General features: G+C 53.4%; 4 protein-coding genes across 4 annotated transcripts; 2 read left to right on the top strand and 2 right to left on the bottom strand.

Moving 5' to 3' along the window:
- Positions 1–3,637: 3,637 nt before the first annotated feature.
- Positions 3,638–4,114, bottom strand: PHYSODRAFT_501296 (hypothetical protein; the record flags this gene model as incomplete). Its single annotated transcript, XM_009529810.1, has 2 exons — positions 3,638–3,884; positions 3,972–4,114. Coding segments are annotated over 2 exons (390 nt in total), but the record flags the coding sequence as incomplete, so codon positions are not given.
- A 905-nt stretch (positions 4,115–5,019) lies between these two features.
- On the top strand, positions 5,020–5,301 carry PHYSODRAFT_504398 (hypothetical protein; the record flags this gene model as incomplete). Its single annotated transcript, XM_009529811.1, has 1 exon — positions 5,020–5,301. A coding segment is annotated over one exon (282 nt), but the record flags the coding sequence as incomplete, so codon positions are not given.
- A 1,333-nt stretch (positions 5,302–6,634) lies between these two features.
- On the bottom strand, positions 6,635–7,231 carry PHYSODRAFT_381826 (hypothetical protein; the record flags this gene model as incomplete). Its single annotated transcript, XM_009529812.1, has 1 exon — positions 6,635–7,231. A coding segment is annotated over one exon (597 nt), but the record flags the coding sequence as incomplete, so codon positions are not given.
- Positions 7,232–13,574: 6,343 nt separating this feature from the next.
- Positions 13,575–14,344, top strand: PHYSODRAFT_332755 (hypothetical protein; the record flags this gene model as incomplete). Its single annotated transcript, XM_009529813.1, has 2 exons — positions 13,575–13,581; positions 13,671–14,344. 2 exons carry the CDS (start codon positions 13,575–13,577, stop codon positions 14,342–14,344), a joined length of 681 nt encoding a protein of 226 aa, XP_009528108.1.
- Between the last annotated feature and the right edge of the window lie 5,079 nt (positions 14,345–19,423).

Here is a 19,423-nt window from a genome sequence, read left to right on the forward strand (position 1 = left end):
GACAGCGAAGCCGCTCCGCCTGCTCAAGAACAAACCCAAACACAAGATGCAAGCCAACACCACTGCCCAAGCATCGATCACCTTCTAGCTGTCATTCATGAGCTTATTGCCTCAAACAAGGCCCTAGCTGCGCGGTTGACGATTGTCGAGGCGGCTCAGATGAAAGCTAAGGAGCCGCGTAGACCCGCTAAAGAAGACCAAGCAAAGGAGCCCAAGCCAAAACGGAGGAAGAAGCAAGTTACGCTGCATGGTACGAGTGGTACACCCGTGTTCCTCGCGTCTGGGACTGCTCTGACCGCCAAAAGAAGTCCGAATCACGCCACGTCGTTGCCTTCATGAAGCTGTTCCTCGAAGACGGCTTTACGCTTGACCCCACGGTTACAGACTACAAAGATCAGGTCTTGGACGCCGGTCGCCGTGCTGAAGATGCCGTGTTGGACTTCCTAAAGTCGCGGAACATTAACGCGAAGGGCGCTGGCAGTGTTTTGCGCGCGCTGCGTTCCCTGCACAAGTGCAGCGTCTTGGACAAACGCATCGCAGCCCACAAACGTCTCCTCGCTACAAGCCGAATTCAAGACCCTGCTCCTGCAGACACACAGGACATATTAGCTTTGGCTCGTCAAGCCTGACCGGCATAGTATCGGGAATTCCCGAAGTCGCAAACCGCCGAGCATACACAGTCGAGTAAACCCGAAATCACGCACCGTCGAGAATACCCAAAATCGCCCACAGTAGAGTAAACCCGAAATCACGCACCGTCGAGTAAACCCAAAATCGCCCACAGTCGAGTAAACCCGAAACTGCTGTTAATGGGAGTAAGCGACACTCGCGAGCCACCGATGAGCGGCAGCTGTCAAAAAGTAGAATGACTAAACAGCATGCTTCTCAAACAATCATTTATGGGTCGTAATTAGTATATTATGCATTCTGACCAATAGGATTTAAGAAATGTCATCCAATGAAATGTAAGGTACATGTCGAGTTTGTCCGAAACGCGACACATCGATTCTTGCCAAGATGTCGAGCTCAGATCAGCGGACGAATGCGGAGAAGACCGAGATCCTGCTCGCATGCGAGCGAAATGGATGGGACGCTACCGAGGGGGGTCGTCGTCATGGTGTGGCTCGGACAACCTTGCTGGGTTGGATGACTAACAAGCACAAGTTATTCTAGTCCCAGGCCGATCCATCGGCAAAGCGGGCAGCGCCACCAGGCATGGCCCCTCCGACGCTTCAATACGAGGCTGGTATTGTTGAGCGAATCAAGGCAAAAGTGGCAAACGGTCAGGTGGTGTGCAGAGATGATGTTGTCGCGGATGCTGCGTCGACAATACCTGGCTTTGGGGAGCGCAAACCCGCGGCTCAGAGTTCTTGGACTACCCGGTTTATAGGCCGCCACAATCTAAGCACGTTCATCTCACGACGACTCCAGAATACCGGCACGGCAGCGCCAAATGTGAATGAACCCCCCAACAAGAGACACAAGCGTCAACTATCGACTTTAGCCGAACTCCCCCAGCCTCCAGCCAAGTCGACTTTGGCCGAAAAAAACCAGCCACCAGCCAAGTCGACTTTGACCGAAAAAACCAAGTCGCCGGAGGTCATATCACTGTTGAATGATGACAGTGAGAAGGCCAGCGTTCCATTTGATTTTGGAGATGTGTGGGATATATCGCAGTCCGAGATTGTGTGTGAAGCACAAACCCCGTGCTTTGTTGTGGGCAAAACCAGCATGCGTTTACTGGTGACAGCGGAAGATGTCCGGACAATTAAAGACCAAAATTGGCTGAACGATGTGATTATGTCCTATTACATCCGAGTGCACCTCCCGCAACACGGCCGAGCGTTTGGCATGGATGCATACGTATTTGGACACATCTACAGCGAGTTCGTTCAAGTGGAGCGAAAAATTGGACTTGCGCACGAGCGCTGTTGCGGTATCACCGCAACATTTCCGTACGAGAAGTACGATCACGTGATTTTACCTATATGCATGAGCAATCACTGGACGTTTGCCATTGTGCAAAACCCTGTAGGCACTACGCAATCTGAGGAGATGCCTTGTGCATGTAGACTCGAAAGGAATCTCCAGCATCGAAGCGATTAAAAAAGTTGTCGGTGGATATTTCGACGCGGAGCTGCGAACTAAATATCCTGACAACGCAGCACCAGCGTTCGTCGTGAGAGGAGTCCGAACAAGCCCGGCACAGATAAACCACGATGACTGCGGAGTGTTGTGCTATACTTCATCAAGCGCACGGTGGAGGCATTTCAAACCGGGAATACGCTTCTCTTAAGCGATATCAAGAAGATATGCACAAGTCCAAGGTCCGCGCGCTTCAACGCAAAACTAATGCGGAAGAGATCATAGAGAGCCTGACACAAACGCACGCGTAGGCTCACTGGAATACGGGTCTCGGCTAATTCAATACATGTATTAGACGTATACATACAAAACGTCGCTAGTGCCCCAAACCTTACAGAGAACAGAGATTAGCACAGGAGCTAGAGCACCGCGCACCCAAATGCAGCACCGATATATACGTAGAAGGCGCTACTCCTGGCACGACCACAGCGCGACAATGTGCGGGCAAAACAACTTGAAGCACAACGCAGACGCACAATCTGTGACGCAGCAGCAAGACCCTTGGCACAGCACGACACGACCGCAAAAGCCCATTGTGATCAATAACACCGACCCAAATTGAACGGGCATCTCAGGGTGGAGGCCCTGCGCTCTTCCATTGAGCTACGGTGTTGGGAGGGGGGGGGGGCGGCCGGCCAGTTGTCTTGTCTTGGGTGTGGATGTGTGCGCGGAGGGGTGCAGGAGACTTGATCAGTAGCTCTAATAAAAAGGAGACTGAACGCTCTGAGCCGCGTGTCGGCGACGTACAATGCCTAGCAGCCACCAATTTCGGACAGGAGGCGAGTATCTATTGGCTGTAGAGAGAACCAATCAACGATCATCGTTAAATACATGTCCCCTATTGGCTAATAGATTGGCCAATGGGATGCCTCAAATGAGTTAGCTGGCGTCGGACTGCTTCTAATTGTGGCCCCCTGTCCTGGAGCAGGCATCATTAATGAATTTGCCGGCTCCGGCACACATTGGTCCCGGGGCCGCAATGCATGAATACACAAAATACCGTTTTTCTTGGCCTACAGGCCTCTAGAAGCGATTTCCTCGCGGCTGAGAGCCTCTCATGAAAGCTGACTGGGTGCCTTCCAAAACCTAGTCTAAACGGTTCGATCACCCCCTATCCCTAGCATCAAACAGCGCATCAAACCGACTGATAAAAACGTGACTAAATCGAATTGTTTGATGAGACCGAAAAGTGGTCTCACCAAACAGTTCATTAAACAGGGTTTGATCAGTTTGATGTGCACCCCTAAAGCAGCAACCGTATCAAAACTACCTTTGGTTCACTATGGACACAGACAACACCTTCATTTGGAAATAGCTACTTGAAGTTCAAACGACCCTGGGAAGCTGCGTTTACGTGAGCAGTTTCACGGCTTTCATTTAAGGATTCACCAGCTACAGCACACGGTGTCATTATTGCCCAAGCCAGGTCGTGCCGCTTTTCTTACGTGTACTTAGGTCTTCGATATCACTCGATCCAAGAAGCTGACAGTTTTTAGAATCCAGTGAGAGCCGCTGCCATGGCGTCCTCGGCGGCGTTCAAAGTGCGGCTGAGAGTAGGAGGAGGGACGCCGAACATAATACAGAGTGCCTTCTGTCCCATAGACCCCACGTACAACGCCATGAGTAGCCCCAACACCTGGTGATGATGCCGGAGTTTCTTGGGTCGACCACCCCTAGGACTGTAGGTAGTGATGTTGTAGAATGGTGTAAACTGCTCTAGCAATCGTAGGAAAGCAGAGCTAGAAATGGCGTTGACACAATACCCAGCACAACGACAGACAGTTAGCCCCAATACGAAACTTAGTCCCCTAGTGCTAAGTACTTACCGGGTGAGGCTGGTAACGTTGAGCAGATTGCCGTCGTCTGCCTCGTTCCAGAGCTTCATCCAGGACGACCGCTCTGGGCTGAGCAGGCCCTTGACGGTGAGGTAGTGGCGCATCTGCACGAGGCGATCGTGCTCGTAGGCGATGGTTCGCCTGCGAAGAAGCACACAATAGCAGCAGCAGGCCGTGATCCACCATCAGTGTAAGTCTGTTGTGCTCTGAGGAGACGGAGAAGCGGAGGCGAGAGTGTTTACCTAACATGCGCACAGTGGGCCGAGCTAGCTGGACCTCCCCCACGTTGGTTGAAGTAATTGCAAGATGCGGGGGACGAAGATGCTTTTGCGCTTGCAATATCTCTATATTTCAACACTTTTCTAGAATTTTGTCCACGGTCCTGTTTTCCCCTACAGATGCCCATACTGAATTGTATATTAGTGTGATCAATGGTCAAAATAGTTCGAACGGAGCTTTAGGTTTTATGAGGTTTCGGTTGTTGGTTTAATGAGCCGTCAGTGGACATCAAGACGTACACCCTAGCCCTCGACACAGACGTCAGATTAAACCAGAGGTCATCAAACCGTTTAGACTAGGTTTTGGAAGGCACCCACTGGAAGCACCAAAATCGCCCACTAGACCTAATCTACCGTATATATTGTGTTATTTCCGATCTTACACTATTTCCGATTTTGCCCTGGCTTTGGCCTTTATCCTGTCTGTCGGAAAATGTAGGGATGTCGGAACGGCCGCGATATGGAGTAATATTCACTCTGTTCCAACCGCTACTCTTTTTTGTAATCCCAAACCGCTCGTACTCGACGACTTTCACCCAATGAATGCCTTAAGTTCGATGGATTTTGGCCAATCGGAAGCCCCTCTAAACTAGGGCATTTTTCCAACCGTTCCAACCATATTTGGTTGGAATTTTGTCAGAATATTTTTAATGCCATACAAATGTCTATAGAAATGCATATCCAAAAAATTTCCTTCAGTTTCCAACCCGAATGGTCGGTTCATATTTTTTGTTCAGAGTGAAAAGAGCAGGCAGGCTAGCATATCGATCGCATCGCTTGCTCCTGCCAACAGCAAGAAGACCAGGACGACGGCGATCAACTCGTTCACGACGTTCCTGGCCGCGGAGAGCATGACACTCGAAGCCACCCACCAGCTCATCGACGGGGATAAGACAGGTAAGGTATTGCGTATTAAACTAGACAAGTATGCATATTCGTTAGCCACATCAGCCGAAAAGGTAAGAGCGACCAATACGTGTCTAGCATACTATGGCAACGTCAAGAAATGGCTAGTAGATAAGTACCCACTGCAAGGAGCTTAAGTTAAATCTCAGCTCCAAAAAAAAACTATCTGGGCTGGGTAAGTATTGTAGCAACCGAGAGGAGGTCGGCGACGAGAAGAAAGCACCCCCGTGCTCTAAACAAGACTTAGAAGCTATGGTGTCTCTACTCTACTCAACGGTTGCGACGGAGAGTGAATACCTCGACGCGGCCCTAGTCGTGATGATGTGGTACCTTTACGGTCGAAGCTCGGATGCGGAAACAGTCGAAAAGAGCCAGCTATCCATCTTGCCTGGTAAGTAATTAATTACGATGTTCTTAGCAGAATTATTTTAACACTGAGGGAATTTATGCTAGGCGGCGTCTTATTTCTTCGATTTAAGCGGGTTAAAACAGCTTTACTTCAAGGCATCTCCTTATTCAAGGATCCAACGAATTTCTTGACATGTCCTCTGCAAGCTTTGGCTGTGGCGCTGGTTATGCAGAAGGCACCAAGCCAGCGCATGTTCCCTCAGTTCATCGCCAAAAAGCACAGATCAGATGATATTGATGATGTACAGGAGCTTACACTGATTGAACTACTGGAAGTTGATGATGACCAGCCTTCTATGGAGGAATCTGAAGCACCTTCGACAAAGAGGGCAGTTCCTGGTGCACAAGCATACGTCAACAGGTTTCTGGTTAGAGTTAAAAAAAACTCTCCGATTTGCGAAGCATTCGTATGACGCCAGATCTTACCTCTCATTCGTTTCGACGTGGTGGGGCCATGCATGCCAACGACGGTACCTTGGCGGAAAACTGGATTATCCAGCGCGGGGGCTGGCAGCTGGACCGCGTCAATAAGGCCTTCGGGTACATGCTTGGTACAACCCAAGCCGACCAAAAGGTGTCCCGCGTCCTGTGTGGCTGGAAGCCCAAGGACGGCGCGCGGCTACCAACGCTAGCCGCTCTGGAACCGCGGTCGACGACGGTCATGCCGTCGAGCCCGAAGAGCAAAATGTAGCGGAACCTCTCCGCATTGAGTGCGTACCCAGCTCTCTAGGATTAAGCCCTTGGCGCTTTAATTCGGCGGCAATACCTTCCTCAGCTAGCAAACGCCGAAAGCACTTCCGAAACCGCTCGCACTGATTGTTGCCCGGGAAAAGAAGGTCGCTTGAATCAAATGATGTCGACGCCCAGTATAATCCCAGCGCAACAATGGGGGCAAATAGAAGGCTGGAGCGGGTTTGCGTAAATGTACCGAGGATCCCTTGGACGTTCCCCGCCTTGGTCGTTCTTCATGTGCGCGAAGTACATCTGAAGTGCATCGCCTCTGCATTCCATATGCGAGTGTCGGATCCCAAAGGCATTGGACGAGCGACGCATGAGATTCCAGGCAATGACCATGTACGCATGAGAAAACGCCATCTCCTTGCCAGGAAGAGTATGCATTTTGCCACACAAAAAGCTGTATAAATCAAACATCAGCGGGTCTTTGCCTGTCTTGGTCTCGCTGGCTCCGATGGACGCGTCCTTAGCTAGCTTGTGCTTTAGCCCCTTGAAGTAGGTGGTCAACTCCGACTCGAGCGTCTTGCTCATGGTATGACCGAAGTCCCGAAACAGGTTGAACAAGCTTGCTCTGTGCGTGTTGAGAACAGAGTAGCTGAGTGCACCGCCGTCTTTACGCTGGAGTGTGATCAGCCAGGTGACGAAGACCTCCGCGTCCAGGAGCTCGAAGACGAAAGGGTCGATGCGCGGCTTCTGGTTGATCACCTCCTTGATATGCGCCTGTAGCTGTTGGAGGGAGTACGCGGCAATGTCTCCAAGACGCGTTGCAAACTCCGGTGCGACGAGATCGGCTTTATTCTTGGCAAGCCACGCGAGAAAGCGACAGTAGGAGTTCTGATAGGTGGTTCGGGAGCGAGCTGTGACTGTGTTCTCGCGAATCTGGCGGACCTGGTCTTTTAAATGCCCCCAATCGTAGCCCTCCATTTGCGGTTGTACTTGTGTCCGACGTCTTCTGTGCTAATCGAGAATTGCGATCGTCGCCACACGTTTACACAGGGGGCAAAAACTCGTTTTTCAGAAAATGTCGGACGATGTGTCCGACTCTTTACCGGATTATGGCTACAAGGTCCGCCAAATTTTGGGGAATGATATTGGGGTCGTGAACGCCTAAAATAAAGCGCCTCGAGGACCCTAAAGGACCCTGGGATGAACGTTCATCCGGGTCGTAATATATATAGGGTCCAACAAATCAACAAAAGTCAAATCGTTAGGGTCACTAATCCAACGATGCGGCGAGTTCATGCGATTCTTACGCTTCGGCTTCGCTAACTGGCAAGTCTCACACATGGGTAACTCTCGTTTCTTTGGCATCATAACGTCAACGATGCTCTTGTCCGACATTGACTGTAGGTATTGAGTATTCGTGTGCCCAAGTCGGGCGTGCCAAACACGAATATCAGCTAGCCCATCCATCTTCGTGAAGTTCACGACTTCTGTAGCGCGCATCGCCTGCCGAGAGCCATCCTCCGTAACCGAGTTGTAACTACGGAAGCTCTACACGTTGTTCGGCTGCAGCGTTGCAGCTAACAGAAACCTATCACCGTCATACACGTTGTACGCGCCCGAACCCGGATCCTGCACCTCTGTGAGACCCTGGTCTCTCACAATTCCTGCCGAAAACAAATTCCATCGAGCGCTCGGAACTTATAACACCCGATCCAAAGTAAACTTCTTCATCTCACCATTTTCTGACTTCGTTACTAGTTCAGCAACACCAACATCGACTGCATGTGTCAGCATATTTTGTGCAAACCCACGACACGGATCCATCACCGTATCCAACTCCTCATAAGCCACGAAATACTACAACGTGCCTACGATGTGTGTACTTGACGCCGTATCATAGTGCCACAAACCAGAGTCATAGTCATCCTCCAGCTCTTGGCGGTCAGGTAGAACGTCTACCTCCGACACAACTGGAGCTGTCAGCACGGGTACCACCGCGAAACTCACACTCTGCTTCTTTGCACCTCCACCTCCAGCCTTCTGCTGATTCTGGCCGTGTTGATTCTGCCGTTGCCTGCCACTTTCATCTTGCACAGCGGATACTGCCGCTGGCTTCGACTCCAGCACAGGACAAAAACGCCTAATGTGCCCAAATTGATGGCAGTTATGACACTCAATCTGCGACATGTCCTGCTTCTTCTTTATCCCCTTCTTCACCGAACTTCCATGCTGCTCCTAACGTTACCAGACTTGCCATTACCACTAGCAGTCCCACGAGCACCAAATACACCGCCAGCTTCATCCTTAAGCTGTGCTTCTGCCATCAAAATCAAATCACGAACTTCCTCCGGCTTTGACTGACCTCCATTTGTGCCAATTGCTCGTACTTGTCATTCAGGGGCAAACTGTAAAGGGCCCAATTGCATAAGTAGGTAGAAGTTACATAGGTACATACGCAAAAGTTGGTGCAGTGACACGGCTAGCGTGTGACCTGTAGTCATGTTCTGATTGGTTGAAAGTGGGGAGCCAGACCCATTTCATCCAATCAGGTGCAAACTGAGATTTGAATGGTTCCCAAGTGTAAGGGGGCCTCCTCCCCCGTCCCATAAATAAACAGAGCTGATTTTACCCTAAAGACAAGACTTGAGCTTATTATTGCGAGCTTTCTCTTATCTACAGAGTACCCGAGTGACGGTATCTCTTACCCCGTTACACAAACTATCCAGCAATTCAGAGCCAAGCGAGCTCATTGGCTAATATTATGCCTGGGGATACAGCTCATCGAGGAAATCCCCTCTAAAGCTGTCCATCACTTAGTATAACAAACCCGATTGGGGGATACAGCTTTTCGAGGAAAAAATGGGGGTACAGCTCATCGAGGAATTCGGTAGTTGGCATGCGCCAGAGTGATCATGTGTGTCATGGATGCCCCCGAAGGCATGTGTGTGGTTGCTGTTGCCGACCGAGCGTGTATCGAGGTCAAGCGACGACGCAGAGGCGCCGGGATGAGCAGTGTTTAGGATGGATGGATGGAATTCTGGATTTGGATCGAGATGGAGAGCTGGTTTGGATCCGGATGGGTCCTTGAATGTGCGAGGGGAAAATCCAGTGGTCACCCATCAAGAAAGGTTCCAAACTCCAAGTATAGTCTGGCCAAGATGTTAACGACCGACCAACGCGACCGACTAAGATCTGTTTTGCACGAGGGGTCGCCTGATTCCTTGCGTGTCTCCGGATGCTCAAGATGATTACGACACCCGGACCCATAGTGAAACCAAGATAAAGTGAATCCTGCATGTGGAAAGATAGCTAGTAGAGATCGTCTAGCACTAAAATCAACAGAGAGTTCGTTTTGCCTTGTGAGTGACAAGTCGGCCGACCAAGCCTCAAGAAGCCATTCCCCGGGCCCGGCGACGCGTTTCTTGCGGATAAGGTCACCTCGGGCACGCGTACGCCCGTTGTGCGAGTCTCCACTGCGACCTAGAGATCTAATTGGTGGGGACCACGGCGACGCGCGCTAAGGAGTGATCCGCCGTTTCATATTCCAGTTGGCGAACCGAACGGTAACCCATTTCATATTATTAACTTGAGGTTTGGGAGGTTGTTAGTAGTCACCCCTTGAACTTGATTGTGAGACTGCTGTGTGGTAGGATTGTATACCTGTGTGTGAATCGGTTAGTCTTCCGGAACGAATTCTAGTGTTCGGCCCCGGGAGTGGTGCGCGATATAGATTTGAGTAAGCCAGTGAGTTTGGAGCTGGCCAGGGTTCTGAACTAGGCTTTTTTGACTGGACCGAAGACCCACCGCTCAAGGGTATATCTGTATATCGTGTACAACTCTCTGTTTGTATTGATTGGTGTTTGGGGACGACCCCACTAATAGGTTGACCCCCCCCCCAACCGTACTGACTCCGTTTGGGAACGAACGTGGTTGATTTGTATTATTCTGTATCTGATTGATATTGTGAAAGCAGCTCACGTGGTGAACTCCGGACCTACCGAAGATAAACGCTACCGAAAGGGATTACACAAGGTCACACGCCAACTCCGGTCGGGATACTTGTATTCCAATTGGAGACTGACCCCCAGTTGGGTTTTCCTTTTAGACTCGCTCAACCCCTGGGCGCGTAACTATACACCCTGGACGATAAAGGCGTTCACCCGCCTCACCTCAAAAGCGTACCGTCAGACTGACAGATTATGTCACCAGTTAAATAATGTGACAACTGGTAAGAAACCCATTCCCTTTTCCGCGATCTATTAAGAAGGCGCGGGATAGCGAATATGCCGCGCCGTGGGAGTGCGCAATAAAGACAGAGTTTGAGGCCCTACTAAAGAACGGCACATGGAAGTTAGTGCCTCTACCAGAAGGGCGACGAGCACTCGGTTGTCACTGGGTGTTCGACGTAAAGCACCATTCTGATGGTACAGTTGACCGATTTAAAGCACGGTTGGTAGTCCAAGGGGACACCCAGCTGTACGGCATTGACTACAAGGGAGTATTTGCCCCTGTAGCCCGGTATGAGTCCCTGCGGCTTTTGCTCGCACTATCTACAGTTTTAGATCTACACCTCCATTAAATGGACGTTTCTACTGCGTTCCTAAATGGTGTACTCTAAGTGACAGCATCTATGTGAGACAGCCAATGGGATTCCGGGATGGATCCGAGCTTGTCTGTAAGCTTGAGAAACGTCTGTACGGCCTGAAACAGGCCCCCATAGTTTGGTACGAAGTAGTAAATCGCTTTCCAAAAGATTTAGGCTTTTCCAGATGCAAGAAAGAACATTGCTTGTATCTGAAAAGGTGGGAGGCTGAAGGAGTCACACACACACTGATCGTGTGCGTCTATGTGGACGACCTTACGATGACTGGCTCACTGACACGAGGCGGTCCCCAAAAAATTGCCGACGATGTGCCGTCACCTGATGACTTGGAGTTTGTATCGGATGCTGATTGGTGGATGACTTGGATACGGCGCGGCTGTACCCGTGTGACATGGATGGCGACTGTGGGAGAGAAGTGATTTCTCGGGATGAATCCAGCGCCTGACTGCAGATGGGCCCAACTGGCTGGAAGTGTGAATCCTGGGAGTGCACGCCCAGGATTTTAGAGAACACTCAGTCCAGCCGCGGACTCTCCCTTACGATGAGTGCCTAAAGTCTGCTGGAAAGTGTCTCTGGAGAATGTATCCCAGAGTACACCTCATCTTGCTGTGGCTCAGAGTGCCCCAGAGGGTCAAATTACCCTGATAATCAACCCACTACCACCATGATCATGCGCAGGAGGCCGCTAAACCCGCTAAAAGCTTTGCTTTGTGGAGATGCCCGCAGGCCTGCAATGTAGCAGATTTGTTACCCAGAGTGCTGCACGGAAACCCAGAGTTCACCTCCCTGAGTACAGGTGACCCAGAGTTCCAAGATGATTCCCTGGGTTTGGATCAAGAATCCAGACTCTCCATACTGAACTTAAGTGTTTCCCAAGCCAACACCCAAGAATCCCCCAGTTCCCCAAGATTCCTCAGAATTCCCAGGATTTCAGAAGATGACCCTGAGTGTCACCTGATTTTCAGGGATTCGAGTCAGTTCGAAGTCAGTCTGCAATCAAAGTGATGCGTGGCCTTGAAGAACCGTTATGGATGCGCAGACTGGATACGTTCGAGGAGTCGAGAGGGAGTCCTACACCATACTAAACCAAGTCTAAGGACCCACAATTGGCACTTTCGACGCCGTGCGACAATGGATTCGCAAGCCGATCGCAAGTTTGGACCGCTGAACCCAAGTTATACTCAAGACAAGACATTTGACCCCAAGCATAGTGAACAGAAGATTTTTGCCCGAAGAAGTAAGAGAAAGAGAGAGAGAGGGAGAGAGAGAGAGAGAGAGAGAGAGAGAGAGAGAAGTAGCTGATAAAAACCAAACAGATTTCAATTTCCCCTGTACTGCGCAAGTGACTTCGGCCAAGCCTGCCGACGGAAATCCGGAGGACCCGAGACTACGATCGCGTGACGGTAAGGGCACATCAACGGTAAAGGACAGCCGTCTGTGTGGACTCCATCAACTCAAGTCCAGTTAGGAGGGGACCAGCGACGGCCTTGAGCTTCTTGGAGTAATCCATCTATTCCATATCCTAGTTGGGTCACTTGCTGTGCTCGTGGTAGCCCATTTCATAATATCCCAGAGGGTATTCTGGGGTGCTAGGTAGTCGCCTCCAGGATTTTGTATTGACTGCTTGTGTGAAGGGAAGGTAACTGATATTGATTGTATTTTCCTCCTTTATTGGAGGTGGTGCGCGTTTGCGTGAGTCTCAGGGGAGCTAGACCCCTGAATTTCAGACTCGAGTGAGCCTAGTGTGAGTGTGACCTACCGTCCAAGGGTCCAAAAGAATAAGAGACGGCTAGTTGTAGTGTTTGTATACTCTGTATTTGTTGGTTTTATTGAGCTAGGAGAGCATTTGGGTAAGGTGTCTTCTGAGTTCCAAGTCCCAGAGTTGACTGAAATCCTGGACCCTGAATTCGTGATATTCTGGGATTCAGGGTGCAGCGGGGCTGCCGTAGCTTTGCGTCAGAGGAAGCTTAACAGACTCACAGAGTCTCAGCTTAAGATAGCCCGTTCTAATACCAGAACGTACGAGTCCGTACACCTCACGGACTCCAAGAGTCAACCCTTAACACTTAACTGTGTGAACCTCAAACTGCATGTCTTTCCCTTTATCGCGGCCAAGCCGCCTACGGTGTAAATGTATCCGGTTCACTATCTAGCATAGTGAACCCTAGTCATATGCATAATCAGTGGCTCTGAAGCCGTGTACCGATTCTCCTACTGATTTAGGTTAGACAATGTGTATCCACTTCATAACCCTTCGGGTAACTCTCGTGTAACCCCGTTACCCCCTCCCACCCACCCACCAAACCGTGGACACGGGTGTTCACGCTTAACGGTCAACCTCCGGGTCTTGTTCCGTCAAGCCTCCCTCTCGAACGAGTCAATCCACGTCGCGTGGACGTCTCTGAGAACTTCTCGGTACAACGCGCCCTCACATGACTTCAAGTCATAAAGCCTTTTGGTCTTTCGACCGTCGCGAGATCCGCCTCGGAGCCTTGCTCCTCTCGTGCTGCTGCACTGCGTGCCTCCGCACCTCCGCGAACGCCCGTGCCCGCGCCCACACCCTCGACGCCTTCCAGGCTCTCGGTGTCCGAGTACTTCACGGTGCAACGCCTGAAGCGCAGCTCGCAGCGCGCAAGCCCCAGCTCTCCTCGAGCACCAACCCGCCAGATCATGGATCGTAGGGAACTCTTTGGTAAAGAGGGCGAGGTGGACGAGTCCATGGAGGGTTCTACGAACCGAGGAGACGCGTCCCCCTCACGGGACGCTCCCCGAGCCGCGGCGATGCTTCGCCCACACCGTCGACACGTTGTGAAGAAGGCTCGCCGGCCCCAGTTGGCTCTTCGAGCCGTCGCGACCAAGAGCGCGCTGCGCCGTCGAGGGAGGAGCCGCGGCCACCACTGCGAACTCCGAACCGGTTCCCTGAACGCTCTTCCGGTCTCTACGAGCTGCGCGCGCTCACTGAGCCACGGTATTCGCCACCTCGTGGTGAGGGCGTGCCCCTGGGCCCCGTCATCTCCAACCCTTTGGACCAAGCTCAGTCCGAGCAGGTGGCGGCGCAGATGGCTCCCATGCGCTCCCAGCGCCCCGAGCTGCGGCCTCTGCTGAATCCCGGCACTGCCGACTACGGCTTCCGGCCTCGCGACCCCGCGGAGGCTTGTCGCCAGGCGTTCCAGCAGTCTCTCGCGCTGCACACCATTGGGCCCGCGGCCCGTACTCCGGAGGAGCTTGCACTGCGTACGTCTCTGCGAGAGCGGCTCCTCACTCCACAGTCTACGACTGTCGCGGAGTATCGCGAGAGGCTGCGGCTGCAAGCCCAGCAGAAGCCCGTGACCGCCATGCGGACGTACCCGGTGGTACTTAGCCGGGGGGAAGACTCAATTGAGTACGAAGCTCAGTTCGAGTCTTGGGCCGAGCACAGCCGAAAGCTTAGCTCCATGGACGCTCTCCGAGCCAGCTTCAGTGAAGTGGATGTTCGCATTGAACGCTAGCTCCACTTCGATTTCGCGAAGGTCCGAGCCAAGCGCAGCCTTCCGGCACTCGCCCAGCCAAAGACCCAGTTTAGCGCTGCGCGCTTCGCTCCTTCGAGCACTCCAGCCACTCCTTGCCGCGAGGGAGTGAGCGCTGTGGCTCAGGGTCAGCCTCGGAGCAATGTGGCTGACTTAGCAGCTCCCCAGCTTATTGCCGGGAAGCGCGGGACGGCCGGCGTGCCGGCCTTGAGCCCTCGGGGAGCTGGTGATCAAGCTGATCAAAAGCGTCCACGACGTCTGGGCAGTCTTGGTGGAGGGGCACCTCAAACTCCCATGAGTTCTCGGAGTGAAGGTACCCTCGCCATTTCACCAGATACTGGTTTTGACTCTGGCACCGCCGCTTCGCCAGGAGGCGCTCCACATGGTAATGTAGATTCCCATGCTCATCGAGCAGGGCCGGTGGAGGCCGCTGTGGGGCCCTTTGCGACTCAAAGTGAGCTCTTGGAGGTGCGACAGCAGGCGGGTCGCCTTCGGGATCATATCCATGACGTTGATGCGCGTCTGGATCGGACTGCCACCGAACTTGACGAGCTCGCCGAGCGGACGCGATGGATCGAGGTGCCTCGAGCGGTCTGGGACCGCCTTGGGGCCCTGGAGGACTGGGTGCGATACTATCGCGATCGCGATGAGCAACGTGGCCGGGAGCTCGGGGAGCTACAGCGTCAGCAGGCTGTGCTTCAGGGTCAGCTCGACCTCCGCGCCTGTGACCTCGTCACCCTTGGCGCCTCCATCTGCACCTGCATCAGGTCCTGGTACGGCTTGAGCAAGCCCACGTAGAAGACGGGTGCGTCCTCATCTTCTTCGGAAGATTGAGCGTGTACGCAAGGCCCTTCTTGGCCACAACCTTGAAAGGTCCGATGAAGCGCGGGCGCAACTTCGTCTTGAAGACGGCAGACACTGCATGTGTAGATAGGTCCTTAGCATTAAGCAGCACCAGGTCCCTGACCTCATAACTTTCAACATTGCCTCTGCCCCTGGCATCTGCATGTTCCTTGTGCTTGTCTTGGCTCTCAGCCATTGCGTCACGCACATGTTGTAAGACACTCAGACGCGTCGACAAGAAAGCTTCAACCTGTTTACGAACAGTAACCGGGCTGACATCAGCTAGCCGATCAGCTAAATCAGCTTCTCCCCCCACCAAGCCCGAGGCCACCACGTGGCGGCGTCAGCGGGACGCGGACAATGAGACAAGCTGTTCACGTAGAACGGCGTGTAGCCTGTCGAGGCGTGCACGGCGTTGTTCAACGCAAACTCAACGAGTGGAAGCATGGCGCTCCAGCGCTTCGGCGTCTCGGCGCAAATGCTGCGGAGCACGTCCTCGACGGCGCGATTTACGCGCTCGGTCTGACCATCGGTCTGCGGATGGTCCGCCGTGGACATGTCCAGATTGGTGATAAGCACCGCAAAGACCGCGCTCCAGAAGTTACATGTGAAGCGGGGGTCTCGGTCCGAGACAATCGACTCAGGGAGTCCGTGTTGTCGAAACACTCGGTCCAAGAACAGCGTTGCTGTACCTTTACCATCGATGGTCTCCGGCACAGCCGCAATGTGAGCCATCTTGCTCAGTCGGTCCACGAAGACCACGACTCCAGTGTTACCTGCCGCTTCCTCCGGCAGGCCAAACACAAAGTCCATACTCATGGATTGCCAGCAGCCCGAAGGGACAGGCAAACTCGCCAACGGCGCTGCAGCATGAGGAGACGACTTCACTCGCTGACACGTCTCGCACGTGCACACATAAGTGCTCGTCCACTTGTACAGCTTCGGCCACCAGTAGTGGGTGCTCACCGAACGGTAGGTCTTCTCACGGCCAAGATGGCCTGCCAGCAGCGTGTCGTGTGCCTCATAGAGGATGCGATACTTCAGATCCTCATCATGAGGGATGACCACGCGGGGCGTATCCTCGGGGCCGGTGTTGTAGAGCAACAGGCCTCCATCGAGGGAATAACGGTGTAGCCGCGCGCGCAGCCGCGCTGACAATTCCATGTCCGAGTCTTGAAACACCTTGCTCCCCAGAGCCTTCAGCAACGCGACACAAGTGTCGTCCTTGGCATAAGCCGTTCGGATCAAATCCGGTAATGACGAAGTCACGGTCGTTACATGAGCCAGCTCATAATCCGGAGCGCGTCCGCAAGGACATTCTGCCTGCCAGGCTTGTACTTCACCTCGAAGTTGTACTCCGCGAAGAAGGACAGCCATCGGACCATCCTTTGCGAGAGATGAGGCGACTGAGTCGCAGTGCGTAACGACGCATGATCCGTGTAAATCACGAACGACTGAGAGCCCAACAGGTGATCCCTGAACTTGACGAGCGCATACTTCGTTGCAAGTAGCTCCTTGTCGTGGACAGGATAGTTCTTCTCAGCAGCCTTCAGCTGGCGAGATTCGAACGCCACCACGCGCTCGCGCCCCTCGGCGTCTGCTTGCAGCAGGGCACAGCCGATGGGAAAGTCCGAGGCGTCACAGACGACACTAAACGAACGAGCGGGGTCTGGCAGAGCCAGAATAGGCGCATGAAGGAGACTGTCCTTAATTGCCACAAACGCATCTTGATGCTCGGTGCCCCAACACCACTTCGCATCCTTCTTCAGGAGATTGGACAGTGGCCGAGCCATCTCAGCGTAGTTCTCGCTGTACTTGTGCAAGTAATTGGCCAAGCCAAGCCACTTGCGAAGATCCTTCTGGTTCTTGGGAACCGGCCAGTCAACAATGGCCTTGACCTTGACCCGGTCGGCCCTCAGGCCACGCTTCCCGATGAAACACCCTAAGAAGGGGATCTCTTCCGCTCCGAAGATGTTGGTGTACAACTTGTTTTGACGCATGCATTCGAGCACAGCACGCAGGTGCTCCACATGGTTCTCCATATCAGTCTTTCCGTGCTCCGCACGACTGTGGACAAAGATGTCATCGAAGTGCGTTTGCGCGTACGCCCGATGGGGCCTGAAGAGCTGCGTCACCAGACGATTAAACGTCGCTGGCGCGTTCGAAAGCCCTTGGGGCATCACCAAACAATCCCAGAGCATGCCGCTCGGAGTACTCACCGCAGTGAGAGGGATGTCGCTCGTCCTCATGAGCAATTGGTAATACCCATCGACCAAGTCGAGCGCACTGTACATCGTACATCCTGTCATGTTGTTCTGAAGACCATCCTTCCGAGGAAACGGCGTCTGTGCCGGAATGGTAGCGGCATTCAGCTTGTTGAAAGCATGCACGATACGCCACTTGCCATTCGGCTTTCTGACACAGAACGTCGGCGTAGAGTGTGGAGACTTACTCTCACGCACCATGCCCGCCTCGTGCTTCGCACGGAAGAACGCGTCAATGACGTCACACTGCTCCTTCGGCAAGGGCCACTGCCTCGTCACGCAGTACTTCGTCCCCGGAACGAGATCGATTTCGTGTCGAACACCTCGAGCCGGAGGTAGCCCCGAGGGCGGCTCCTTCGAGACCACGTCCTGGTAATCCTTTACCACTTGATACATGGGATCCGACGGGTCCTTCAGGATCGCCGATCCGCTCCGCGCATTCAGCGCCTTCTTGGTGTCTTCCAGGACAGCTTCATCCAGAAGCGAGGACGAGTTCAACTCTTCTTCGGGTCGTATGAGCACTACCTCGGCCAAGTCTCCAGCCTTCAAGGCTTCGCCGAACTCGGCCAAGGACATCTCGCTCAGCTACAGGAGAGCAGACAGTGAGGGCAAGTCGTCGAGGTTGATACCTCCGTCGACGTCGCCCGTCACTCCATTCACGAGTGTGTAGAGTTGCTCGCTCTCGCGTGGAGCCTCGCCGCTCGACACGCCCTTCTCGACTTGTGAGATTGCAGACGCCTTGCGTCTCGCAGCCAGCGCTTTGCGGCGCTGCCTCCTCTTCATGGACACCGTCCGCCCTGTAGAGCTCCGTGATTTCGCGTGCGTCTTGACGCCAGGTGTCACCACCTCGTTCAGCTCCGAGGGAGCTCCAGTGTCTTTACCGACACTCAGCGAAGAGCTGTACGATCCGCAGCCTCCACTCAGTGGATTACGTGCCACTCCACGATCTTCATCCGGGCAAAGCCCCTTGTTCTTCGGCATCGTGCCGACCGCGCCGTCGCTGGCACGCAGCAGGGCGTCGCCCTCAGACGCACACCCGCTCAGCGGAATTCGTGCCGCTCCACTTGCCGTCCGCGAGCCACGCTCGGAACGCTCGTTCTCGACACACTCAGTGTCCACCAACTCGGAAACTCCGATGTCCAGCACATCGACCGACTCGGCCCAGTGCTCGCGCCAAAAGCGCTTCTGCTTCCTAGCAGAGGTGGGTTCATGACTCGCCAATGCTCCGCCAAGAGAGAAGTGCGTAGCACCAAGGGTCTTCGACCTCCAATCGATCCAAGGCTCATGGCGTTCTAGCCACGCCATACCAAGGATGAGATCATGTCTCGAATCGAGGTCTAAGACCAGACAGCGTTCCACGCTATCAAAATCCAAAAACTTCACGCCCAGGTCCACAGGGACCTTAGGCACCGTGACACGAGTGCCCGTCGCGAGACGAATAGTGACGATGTCACTCCCGCGCGCTACCAGCGCCTCAGCATAAAGCTGACTTCCGTCCATCATAGAACGCCGGGCGTAGTTACCCGACGCTCCCGAATCGATCAAAATCATCCATGGCTTGGTGAAGCCCTTCACCCAAGCTTGGACAACTAGCAAGCCCGACTTGCATACACGTTCCGTGTTAGAGAGTACGGCTCTCTTCGGGGCTAAGTCCTGTCGACCTCCACCTCGCCGAGGCTCAATAGAACTTAGTTCTTCCCCAGTAGGCCGCCCCGCGCCTACTGGGACTTCTCGTTTCCCCGAGACAAACCAGAGCCCTGGCTCGATCTCGAAGAGCGGCTTGACGAAGCCTGGCGCTGATGGCGCAGCGGACACCCAGCATGAAGGTGACGGGTGTCACCACAGATGAAACATCTGCGGATACCGCGACGCTGCTCAGCAGCACGAAGCTCGGCTTCTTCGTCTTCAGCATAGCTGAGGTCCATGGGTTCCGGACCACTCGACGCGCTAGCGT

Source organism: Phytophthora sojae (assembly GCF_000149755.1).
Source record: "Phytophthora sojae unplaced genomic scaffold PHYSOscaffold_4, whole genome shotgun sequence".
Classification (NCBI taxonomy): Eukaryota; Oomycota; class Peronosporomycetes; order Peronosporales; family Peronosporaceae; genus Phytophthora; species Phytophthora sojae.